At 38.0% G+C, this 12,749-nt stretch overlaps 1 protein-coding gene across 1 annotated transcript in view; it reads left to right on the forward strand.

Moving 5' to 3' along the window:
- Nucleotides 1-9,499, forward strand: part of GAK (cyclin G associated kinase) — a 61,531-nt gene extending 52,032 nt beyond the window's left edge. Inside the window, exons 24-28 of the mRNA XM_079330879.1 lie at nucleotides 145-264; nucleotides 2,788-3,000; nucleotides 4,407-4,555; nucleotides 5,670-5,846; nucleotides 7,399-9,499. Coding sequence (XP_079187005.1) covers nucleotides 145-264; nucleotides 2,788-3,000; nucleotides 4,407-4,555; nucleotides 5,670-5,846; nucleotides 7,399-7,500 — 761 coding nt within the window. The 3' untranslated portion in view covers nucleotides 7,501-9,499. The remainder of the gene's footprint in view (nucleotides 1-144; nucleotides 265-2,787; nucleotides 3,001-4,406; nucleotides 4,556-5,669; nucleotides 5,847-7,398) is intronic.
- Nucleotides 9,500-12,749: the final 3,250 nt, after the last annotated feature.

Below are 12,749 nucleotides of genomic sequence, written 5' to 3' on the forward strand. Positions count from 1 at the left end.
TAGTAACTGTGATTCTTGTCATAGAAAAAGATGTTGTGAAGTAGAATGCTGGGGAGGTTTGCATGAGCTGTTGTGGAGATATTACTTTTATTCTTTCTCTCAATTTCCAAACAGACCAGGTATGTGATGTGTCTTATTATACAGGTCAAGCTTTTACCACCGGAATCCAGTCCAGTGTGTCTTCAGGTTTGTCTTTCAGCCAGGCGAAAGCTCAGAACTTTGATCCTTTTGCTGATCTTGCCAACCTGGGATCTGGTCTTCCAGGTAAGATCTGACTTTTGGTAGACTGTATTAAGCGTTTCTACTGTTTGATTTGCTTCTTTTACCAATGAATGTTGCTGACATCCTGAAATGGAAAGTGTTTTCTGTTAATTTTTGATGACCAGCTTGAGGTATTTGCTGAGAGCTGGGGAGTAGCAAGAGAATATTGAATCTTCCAGATATTTTTGAAACTTCCAGAATATTTCAGAAGATAACTACAGCTGTCATGTAAGAACAGTAAAAATAATTAATGTTTCAGAATCTAGTTGAGATAGTAAGAGAAACTAGGAGTTACTGGTTCAATAACTGAGCATGAGATTTCTTACCTATTATTGATTAATATTATTCTTGAAGGATTTAAAATGAAAGCAGGATTAAATCAGTTAAATTTTTAGTTCCAAAGTAACAGTGAATTCAGTGCTTTCCTTTGAATTCAGTAGACTTCCATAGCTCTGCTACTCACATCTACCATGTTTGTAAGATGAGCACAAATCAAGCCTGTACATTGCACACCAAGACCAAAAGTGTTAGGTACATCTGTCAGTTTGCCGTGGAGGGCACAAGGAGTTCTGGAGCATAAGAGACGTTGCAGGGTAACTCTTTTTCCAGGGCGTTTTATTGGCCTAAGCAATTAGCATTCACAAAGAGCTGAGGTCCTTGTGTTTCAGAGCCCACACTGCCATAAGAAATGTGGCCAGCTGCCCAGAGTACAAGGAATGATTCAGAGCAGCCTGGTGTTGCTGAATTGCATAAACCTGCCTTACTTGGAGCTGATGCAGGTTTTACCCTGTTGCCTTGGCAGTTAGCACTGTGTACTGAATTGAGTACCAGTGGAATTCTTGTAGAAACACTAGGCAGCATGCAGTGTTTGACTTCTTGATGTTGCTTGGGCATAAGCACTGCAAAATTCTGGTGTTGAAGCAGTACCAATGAGGCCGCTTTGCTGTAAAAATTTTTCAAAATGCTCTAGTTCAATAATTCAGGTTAATTCAGGTTGTTAAATCTATAGATAGTGTGACAGTAAAAAGAGTCAGTTTATCTTCTACTTGAAGATGTAGGTATTGCCCACACTGAATCCGATGAAAGAAACTGAACTAATTTTAGCAGGATTTAAGTCATTTCATTACTCTTTCAGTTAGCTTTCAATAGGAAAAATGACTGCATTAAGAAGTAGCCAGATGTCACTGTCCTAGTTAATGTTCTCAGGCTTGAAATGAATTTCAAAGCATCACAAGAACTGAAATTCAGTTTTGGAATACGGCTGGAATACCACACTCTGTTGTATTTTTCATAGGAGTTTCTTGGCTTCCGTGTACCAAGACACTGTTCTAGAGAAAATTTATGAGAGTGCAAGCTGCTTAAATATGAATGCCATATAAACCCAAAAGAAATAGCAGCTACAAGTAGTTAATACCAATAGTGTTCTGTGCTGGTTGATGTTATTACACTCTTCTTTATGAATGGTCTCCTATCAGAAAGTAGGAGTGTGGTGTTGAAAAGTTTCTGTGAACAGTGAGGCATTGACTTGTCCTTCAGGAAGAATTTGTTGGCCTTGAAAATTGCAACAGTGAACATAGAATGTGAAAGAATGTGAACACAGAATGTTGAAAGAACAGATGAAAGAGATAATTTTTCAGTCTACAGGGTTATTTGCTCTGACTAGTAATAATTTATTTTTCTGTAAATTTCAAAAGTTGTCGAACTGAAAACTGAGTTGACTGCAGTTGAGTGATTTCATGAAAAAGCAGTGCTTTCCTAGATTTTATTAGCTGTCGTATTGCAATACTAGGTTTTATTTGGTGTGGTATTTCAAGATATAGTATGCTATCTCATATGTGGCCCTGGGAAGACGTCCAAGTTAGAAGTATGAGCAGCCACCACAAAAGAGTTGAAGTGTGAGGAGCCATTTGTGAAAGAGCAAATCAAGTTTGCATTGCTGTGTGTACCCAGACAAGCTTGGCCTGTGCCACAGGAGGATGATTACAGTATCTCCTGGAGGCTGCAGTGCTTTTCTTATTCACGTGCAGTGTATTCCCTGTGAGTGCTGCTGTAGAATAATCTCCTCATCCTCCTTAAACAGTAGTGCAAGGAATCACTAGAGGCTTTGAAAGCAGTAATTTGAAAATCTTCAGTCTGTGGCCATTTTATGCAATTAGTTATTTATTAAGCACTGCATATTAGCAGAAATATAATGAAGTAGGAGGCAGAACTACTATCACAGCTAAATTATCTCCTGGCCTGACATGTGCCTGACCCTTCAGATAAGGGTGCATGTTTTTGCTAAAACTGACACTTGAGACCTTGAGCTATAAGACAAGAGTTTCAGTAAAGCCTCCAGCTCCTGCCATCCAAGTTACTTCTTAATGAGACTCTTAAATTCTTTTTCCCCAAACTGTCCTATTAAATTTTCTCTTGTATGGTGATATCACTGTGAGCTATGTGGTTATATGTCAAGACCAAACTTTCTTACTGGTATTAAACAGGTGACAGGCATTGAACTGAACAACTAACAATATTTATTGTTAGGTTCATCCACTGGTGGACTCCTGGGTAGTGGATTTAGTCAGAAGACTGCTCCATCTCAGAAGCTGGGAAATCAGTGGCAGAAAACCTCCAAACCACAAACTACTGCATGGCAGTCCCAGACTAAGTCCAGCACAGCAGCTAAGCCCAACTACACAGTAAACTTGGGTGTTATTGGAGGACGAGAAGAAAGAGGAGTCAGAGCCCCAAGCTTTGGTAAGTTTTCTGAAAGTGGACATGGACTTATAATGTGTAGTTAGTTGGGTGTGCTGTTACATGCAGAAGCTCTTCTACCTTCACACTTTTATTTACATTTAAGTTGTGTGTAATAGAAAACAGAAAAACACTTGGCAAATCTGGCATCCTGCCTTTCCAAAGCTATCCCAGTACACAACAGACAAGCTGACAATGGCGTCAAGTATATGAGAGTTTGGTCATAGAGTCTCAAGACTGCAGCTACTCACCCATATGGGCACTGTTTTGTATGGGTGCATTTAGAAAGGTAAATTTCATCCGTCCAGGGAGAGTTGGTTGATAATGTTGCTTCATGTTAGTCTGTTTGTGATACAAAGGTAAAGGGATATAGTGTTATTCCTAGCTGAAGAAGAGTAGCTTGTCTTGAGAAAGACAGGTTAAAATAACTGAAAATTCTTTGGTTTGAAAGAGACATGGAGACAGGACCAGCTGGAATCATATAGTCTTTTAGCATGTTCCAACTCAGTAGGCCAGTCTGGAGTTATAGGGATAGGCTTGGCCTCTTCTGTATTGAGCTTTCTTGGAAAATTTTACTTTCTGCTGTGTTGGTATTAGGATTATGTGAACCTTAAACTAGTGTATAAGTGAACAGCAGGTGCCTCTTTAAATTGGGATTACTCTGTTGGGATTATTCTGGAAAGAGGTGTCAGGATGCAGAGGTGGTGGGCATAGGTTGCAGCATGGGGAGGTCTGTAAAACAATGCAAAAAAACCAACTGGCATGATGAAATACTGAAACAGGTTGTTGTAATCCTCTCCCTTAAAAACAGATGGACCTTGGCAGAACAGAGACTGAACAAATGTACCTGGTTGTCCCTGCTTTTAGTGGAGATTAGACTAAACAACATCCAGAGGCCTCTTCAGAGTTCAGTTAGTCTACTGTTCTCTGAAATTTGTTGGTTCTGTAATGAATATTCATGTTGGTATTTTATCCCTTCATTACTCTGGATAAGTTTCAAGGTGCTTTGATGTTGACTACATGCTTTCAATGATAGTATTGAGAATATGGTTATTTGAAAAACTGTTGTGTAGCATTTGGAAATAACAGTGGGAAAATGGGGCCATTTGCAAAATCGTGGATAGATGTGTGGTCCCTCAAATCTACTCAGTTTTTTTTTTTAGAAAGGAGGATATGCAAGTATTTAGTCAGAGGCTGGCATGTGAAGTTGTCTGCTCTGCTGGACTGAAAGTTTGTTAATGATCTCTTTTATTTCTATCCTTTTTAGTTTTGTGGCTTTTGGTGTCACTGAAGGATATTTATCAGTGTAGTGATAAATGCCATCCAGGTGTATCTGAGGCAATATATTTCTCCTGATAGTGTTATTTTCCTGTGAAACTTTGCATTAAATGTTTTTTCTCTTTTCATAGGTCAAAAGCCAAAAGTTTCAGAAAATGACTTTGAGGATCTCTTATCTAATCAAGGATTTTCAGCGAAATCTGATAAAAAGGGACCAAAGACAATTGCTGAGATGAGAAAACAAGAGATGTCTAAAGATATGGACCCCCTGAAACTCAAGGTTTGTTTAACAGTGATTTTGATTTAAATGAAAATCTGATCATATGCTTAAAACTGCTGATAACAGCAGAAGGATACAATGACTAACAGAGAAGCTAAAGGGTCGTGGTTTAGAAAAGATGGATTTAGTTTATAGTACAAAAATATGCTTTAAGAATGAGGCATGTGAGAAAAGCTGTCTTCAGGATGAACATGTACTTTCATTTTCATTAACAAGCGCTGCTGCTGTTCTAAGAAATTCCTAGAAGGTGCAGTTCTGGAGACAGCCTGTGTAACTAGTTTGGGAGGCATTCCTTGCTGTTCAGATTATTTTGACCCATTAGTCATTGATGACTTCACATATTAATACACTTTCAGTTTTACAGTCTTTATAGTGCTTTAGAAAAGTTTATAAACAAACCTTAAAGGGCTACTGAAATTTGTTTTCACAAAATATCTGTTCTGGAGAGAGAGTGCACAGCTTGCATGGGTACCTTTTAACAGAAATCACCACAAATGGAAAAAAATACAAATACTTGGTTACCATCCTTGTTGGTGATAGTAAGTATTCGATGAAAACACTGTATCCTTATATTATGGCTTGAATATTGCTGTTCAAATCTGAAACGTTATTCCAGTTGACTTTGGGGATATCTCGAAGAGCACTTTAGTGTGTGCACCTCTGCAGATTGCTTAAGTAAACATGAATTATTAATAGGCATGATCTTTTGTACAAAGCTTGTACAATAGAAATTTTAAAATATATTTACACTTCTGTACAAATCAAGTAATAATTTGTGTGTGCCCTGACAAGATTAAGGTGGTATCTACTTGTAACAGATGTTTTTAATTACTGCTGTCATTTCTCTTGCCATTAATTTTAAAGGGGTTTGTAACATGTAACTGTCTCAGTAATTTCTCTTGCAATGACTGAATTTCTGCAATAAAATATTCCCTAGTGGTAGATGCAAAGTATCACTTTTGCATGGGTAAGACAATTTAATTTGGGGAGTGAGTGCAGTAGGACAGCTGTACTTGAGTTGTACATGATAGTCTTGCAGAGAGTGAAGATTGTTTGTAGAGGCTGAGAATGCTTGCAGTGCTGCATTCAGTTCTATATTTTCTGATTTTCCCAGATTCTTGAATGGATTGAAGGAAAGGAGAGAAATATCAGAGCACTGATATCCACTCTTCATACAGTACTTTGGGAAGGGGAAAATAAGTGGAAACCAGTCAGCATGGCAGATTTAGTAACTCCTGAGCAAGTAAAGAAGTACTACAGGAAAGCTGTGCTTGTAGTTCATCCTGATAAGGTGAGTGTGTTCCTCTGATTTATTTATTATTATTTGTTATAGGAGGAATACAGACTGCTTTTACCACATCATACTGCTTACTGGCAAATGCCTTGGTTCTCAATGAGCACCCTAGATGTTCTTCACTGTGCTTCCATAGTTTTCTGAATGTGGTGTCCAACTGCATTCAGGTAGTACAGGATTATTGTCATCCTGACACAGCACAGAATTCAACAGAGAAGAGTTAACAAATGAAAATCCCATGAGGGTTGTACTGAGCATCAAAGTCAGTCATGCTGGGTTCTGACTGAGAGATGGCAGATTTAATACTAATTAGTGGAATTTGTTTCATTTCTATGAGCTGGTATTTCAAGTCTTTTAGAACTAGTATGGAGACTCAGAGGCTGCCACAGCAAAACTAAAAGGAAAAACTTGCTGGACCTAATTTATTAAACTATTTTTACTAAAAAAGTAAAGTTGTTAGAATAAACAAATTATCAGATGAAAAATACATAATGAATATTACATTGTAGCTGTTTATTGAAAAATATTTATTGCATCCCAATGTATCAAGGTAGCTTCTTGTGTTAGATAGAGCAGCATTAGATATAATTGGTTTGAATTTTCAGGTTTGCATTCACTGATGGTTTAGTGAGCAGTAGTCTAAGTCCCATGTTGTCTTGTATCCATAAACAAACAATACATTTCCTTGGGTATGTGACTTTTTCCACCTTTGTGATAGTTTTTTAGGTGTTTCCCCTAAGGCCCTTAATGCATCAGTGTCAGAACACCGCTCTATTTAAGGTGTATTTGTCTGTCTTGCTCTTTTATTCTGCCACTTACCCGTTAAAACACTCTCTAAATATGTCGATAAAGTACCACAAGTGGCAAAAGCTAAGCAGCAGGAGAAGGGGAAGGATGCTGGAGGGGACTCTGGGGCTTCCCGTTTCTGTTGGAGAGAGCAATCTTTTGGGACTGGATGTTTATTAACCACAAGGGTTGGATTGTGTTGGCCCAGAGTCAGGTCTGCTGTGAAACAGGCAGAGAATGAGGAGCATACTCTCTTTGAGTATGGAAGCAAACACACAGGAAGTGTGTGTCAGTCATGTTGAGTCTTAGCATCATTCACACCAGCAATAGATTTTTTTCTCCAGGGAATCCCATCCAAAAGAAGTTATCCCAAAGAGGATTCCAATTTTATCCTTGTACACTACAGTAAGATCTCTCAGGAAGCAATTCCAAAAATGACTTAATTTGATTAGTAAGTGATAGTAACTGAAACTATTTATGAAAAGAATAGCTCTGAAAATTGTTCTTAGTTAAATTTCAATTACTTATGAATTGTACTGAAAACTTTGAAAGTAAAGTAAGGAAACCAAGTATTGGATTTATTTAAAATACTCATGGCAAACTTTGGATACGGTTGGAGAGAGTTCTCTGTCTGTAAAATTATATTCACAGAGCAGTATATAGCTGTTGAATAAGACAGCAAATATAAAAGGGGTGGGATCTTTTCAATATTACCTAATTTGTAGTATTTTTAATGCTTATGGCACATTCTTTTTGTTTCCAGGCTACAGGACAACCCTACGAGCAATATGCCAAAATGATCTTCATGGAATTGAATGATGCATGGTCAGAGTTCGAAAACCAGGGATCAAAGGCCCTTTTCTGAAACTTCTCCTTTCACAGAACTGCTTCCAGAAACTGGAGCTGAGCATCGTTACGACTTTCTCGCGCCTCAGATTTGTGAAGCGCTTTTCCACGAGTTCAGCACAGTTTCTAGTCGTGCACTTAAATGTGGGGATGTATTTTGTAAAATGTAGGGTAAAAAGCATTACATAGTTGCATTAAGAAAAAAGCTGCTGAGTACTGGTAGAAATCACAGTCTGGGACTAAAGGTTTCTCTTCAGTTTTGTATAAGAAAAATAGAATTTATTGAAGCTAAGTAATTAGTGATAGGCTAGTATTAGTTATAAATCATTCCAACTTAATTGATCTTTGCTGTACCTCTGCCGTCCCAAATTTGTCTGTTACTTTGAGTAGTTTTGTGATTCAATTTTGATATTTGGTGCCTGTCGCCTTCTTTGAAGTGCTTTAGTTAGCAGCAGTGAATTTGCTTGGCTTATCTCAAACCTAAGGTGTATATTTTCATCTGTATTTTATATAATTAATCTGATAATCATTCTGTAAATAATGTTTTCTGGTAATATCTGTGTTTCTTACAATAGAGTAGTAGTTGTTTAGCCAAAAAGACATCACATGTGGGAAAGTCAGACAGGGTTGTTCTTGATTTTTTTTTTTTTTTTTTTGACATATCATGAATCTGAAAAGAAATTTTGACTCTGAGGTCTGCATGTTCCTGCTGTTTTTTTATTTATTGAAGTAGTCTAACCTGTGCTTATTTTCCTACTCCTTTAAATGGTGTCTCTTGCTTCTGAATTCAGTGAACTTTCATTGCACTTCAAATACTCTGATAGAAACAATGTTACTTTGAAACTTGAAGTGTAAGCACAATCCTTTTCCTGTGCTTTGACTTGTCTGAGTATTAAATCATTCATTATCATCTAGTGAGCATTTAAAGTGCTTTAACATTCTGCTGCATGTTTGAACTTCTGGATTTTTGAGATATGTATGGTGTCAGTGCATGGGAAAACATGGTATGTCTTGGTAGACTGCTGAATTTCTGATCACCTATTTCCATGCACTGCTTAGTGCAAGATGAGTAGAGACACAACTTGGTAACAAAACTTGCCATGTTTTCTCATCCCTGTTCAGAAGGTACTTTTTCACTAGTGCTGAGGTGGATGATGCAAATGACCAATGACTGTTATACTCTGTGTAATAGCAAAATGCAATTTTCATATCAAGTGTGAAAACATTGAAAATTAGTGCTGGGGTATTAAATCTTCAGCAGCAGTCTCTTGATACTGAACAGTTGGGCATTCAAGGGGATATTTTGATCACTTGCCTTTTTATACATTTTGCATGCTTATCTGAGAGGGAAGCTGTATTATTATTATTAGAGGTAGCTGTTCAGCTCAACATCTAAACAGGAAACACAAGATTTTAATGCCACCTGAAAGGTGTGTTGGATGAGACTTTCCACTGCTGCACCAGCCTGAGAGCTGGTGGGTTAGAGACTGCTGAGCACTTTCAGTGTCTAGTCTCTGGCTTTGATATAACACAGTTACTTATTAACCTCTGGTCAAAGATTTGTTTGTGTATATTTGCATATCTATTCAGCTGCTGTGATTTTTTTTTTTTTTTAAGGTGAAGCTAGGATCAATTATGGATCTGGAAGGTTGTATATCATTCATAGCTGCTGTTGTATTTCAGTTACTGCTTTGAAGCAGTCATAAATCTCAGTAGATTTCTTCATAAATGTATGTAACTTGCTGTCTGATTTAAAGTAAGAGTTAATCTTTTTCCTTTGGGCAGTTCATTAATTCTTTGTGTATGTGTTCTGCAACCATGAAAATTAAAGGCTTCTGTTTGTGGGACACCTCTTTACAGTTCTAGGGCAAATGGTATCTAGTAGTAGGTTTAAAAAGATGAGCACAGGTATATAATGGCTTTGACTGTAGTGCTATATCCAAGTGAGAGATAAAGCATTTCTAAGGGGGCTGCTTAAAATAAGGAAGGACTGCTTTAAAAACCTATGTTCATTCAGGACTAATTAATTGCTCTTTTCTTGAAATATATGTTTAAAAAATTAAAACATTAAATTATCCTTCGCTTTGTATATTTGGTAGCATTTTTAAAAAAAATTTTTTACTCTTGCTTGCAAAAATTTTCTTGAAACATCAGAGAAGAACCTTAGATGCAATTTTAAGTTAGCAGGGAAAACATGAGTGCAAGTATTTTACCTGGATCTGAAGATCTCTTGAAATTAGCTCTGTCTTTTAAATGTTATGGAAAATCAAGAAGTTTGGCTATGGATTCTTCCAAGAGCTATTAGATAATTACTGAAGCATCAGTCAGGTTGACAGAGCCACTCAGCTTATTTTATGGCTTAGTCAGCTCTGGTTCTCAGTGGGGGACCTGGCTGACTGCTCTGACCTGCTCCTTTCTATAATTGAACTTTGCTGCTAAGAATCTGCAAGAGGCTTGGTTTCTTAAAGCTATGAATCTTGACAATGAAATTATTTTGGGTAGGGTGTTTTGATTTTGATTATATTTTTTGTAACTGTGTCCTTTCTCTGTGTTACATACAAGAATGTGTGAACAATGGGGATTTCATTAAGGTTCTGTAAGCAAACTGTAATTTGGAAATTAAAAAAAGTTCAAGTGGTGAATATGAACACAATAAATGGAAGTTTTGTTTTCTGTGCAACACAAAGCAGCATGAGGACTACTAAAGGTGTTTCTTAGTGTAAGGCTTATGCACTGTGTGCAAGAACCTGGGAAGAGGGAAGTTAAATATATTTCATCTAAATGTGTATTGAGTCTTAATATTGCTTTTATTAGGAGAGGGTCACTTGGAAGAAAAGTATCCAGCAGTTGTATGAATTCAACCTAAAACAGTAATAAAAAATGATAGAAAATCTGGGAATGAGGGCTTTTCAACCTTTTGCTTTGTACTTGTTTGTTAATTGTCTGTCTGCTGTGTGGACTAGGAGTGCACTCAAATGATTACACACACATTTTGCTGTAGCTGTATTCTTAGTGTCCACAAACTGATAAGCTTTTAGAACAGGCTTCAGGAAAAAAAAAAAAAAAAGAGAAAAAAAAAAAAAAAAAAAAAGAGAGAGAGAAAAAAAGATTAATCAGAGGCTTGGCTGGATTCTCTCTTTAATAAAAATGTTTATTTTCCATGCCATTAAGTTTTGAAGTGTTCAAGCCACGCCCTGAAATCTGAACTTTGTATCTGCTTCTGCTGGCTGTGGAGCTTGAAGGTGAGCTCACTGGGCGTTGCCTGCAGGTTGATACTCTGACTACCTGGCTTTGTATGTGGCACTTGAAGTTCTCCCATGAAGCACCTTCTTGACTCTTGTATCAAGTTGTGGTGCCCGCTGGCCCTTGCTGGTTGTCCCTCTGTCTGGTAACAACAGCTGACTGATGCCATACATTGTTTGCAGCCTTCCAGGGCTCACTTTCCAAAAGTAGGCTGAGATGCGTATTGTAAGAAAAAAGGAAAACAGCATAAGATAGTTAAAGGAAGAGTAGAGAAGAACACCAGGGCTCTAAAGTACATCTGACATAGTGTTTTCTAATTCTCTCTCCACTGACCTATTGCTACCTACCTCTGCTAAAAACATGTGTAGACTAGTAGACAGAACCTGGTCTGCAGCCAGCTTTCCAGCTCTTTTAGAACGCTGCTGTCTGTAACAGGTGGGAGTATTAAGTCCTAAGCATCCCCCCCTCCTCCAAAGTTTCTATAAAGCAGGTTTAATAAATGCTTGGGCAGGTTTTCACCATTATTTTTTATTACATTGCTTGTGTTAACATTGCTGTTAGACCTGGCGGAGTTCAGTAACAACTTCTAGGACAGAGATCTGTGAAGAATTGGTTTGAGAGGGTGTGTGTCTGGAGTCTGCCTAATAGAAATACGTGATGTATTTCAACTGGAGGAAATCAGTTGGCGTCTTCAACCTTGGGCATGCCTGTTTGGTGCTTCCTATTGCTCTCAGAGTTCCTTAGGAGCAGCAAAGAGTGTTAGTGGTTAGACATAAACCCTGGAAGGAAAAGATCCTCAGCATTGTTAGCTGGACCAAGTTCAGCTATTTTGCTGATCAGTGGTAGCTTCTTCAGCAAATACAGAACAGAAAACTTCCAGAAGTGCTGATGAAGTACATTTCCATGGAACAGTGGCAGAATCCTTGATGTTGAACTTGTTAGGATAAATAGCGCTCATGAAAAATGCCTTGTTTACCTCCATGTTTTTGGTTATACTGGAGAGCTCCTCCTGTTTTGTCTTGCCAGGCGCAGAGCAGCAGTTCATTTGTGAAAGCTGTATGCACAAGATTAGTATTTTGCACAAACCAAAGCAGAGTTTGAGCATAACGGAAATATCAGGCCTTTAGGGCTGCTGGGCTCTGTGCACCATTCCACTTCCTGAGGCCTGAATGCAGTTTCCCCAGGAGTGGCAGTGTGTTTGCATACTTGCTGTCCACTGCACACTCTGCTGCTCACAGGAGTGTTTTCAGGGATAGCGTAACTGTGGAAACCGTGTTGCTCCTTAGCTGTGTCCTTAATTGTCAAACAATTGCGACAGCTGCTTTGTAAATAAAGTCAAATTAATCTTGTATAACTCAGCTGACATTTTCAGTCAAGAACTTGCAGGTGATTGACCTGCAAAGGCTGTAAAAGGAATGTATCATTTCCCACCCTTTGAGCCAGTCTCTGGTGCAGTGCAGTTCTTGCACCCAGAAGCCCAATGATGATGAGCTGAGCTCTGGTTCTGAACTTGATGAATCTTGCAGTGCTTGCTTACTCTCTCTTCGGGTGAGCTTATTGTAGACTGCAGTTTAGACTGCATTAAGCTTCTAACATATGCTCCAAAAATACAAATTCAGTACTTTTTATGAAGGATATGTGTTTGTCATAGAAGCTTTTATTACCAAAAGGGGATTAAGAGGCATTGTGGGAACTCCCAAAACTCTTTAGTGGAATGTACTGTATATTTGCAATGTAGATTTCTAGAAGTGATTGTCATCTCTCATAAGGTCTTGGCTTGTTCTGAGGTCCTTATTGTATTTACCTGTAGCTGTGACTGTACTTTCAATACCCGTGGTTTTTTTCTGATTTGGAGTGTGTGGGAGGACAGAACAGACACTTAATTCCTGGTTTTGCCATCTTTTAGGAAATGCAATGTACTGTGTAATGTTGCTACTAGTGAAATGAAACTTACACCTGTATGTATATAAGGTAAAACAGTCAAATTAAGCCTTGTTTAAAAGTAGATTTAATGTTTGGCACAAT

Source organism: Erithacus rubecula (assembly GCF_903797595.1).
Source record: "Erithacus rubecula genome assembly, contig: SUPER_Z_unloc_1, whole genome shotgun sequence".
NCBI lineage: Eukaryota > Metazoa > Chordata > Aves > Passeriformes > Muscicapidae > Erithacus > Erithacus rubecula.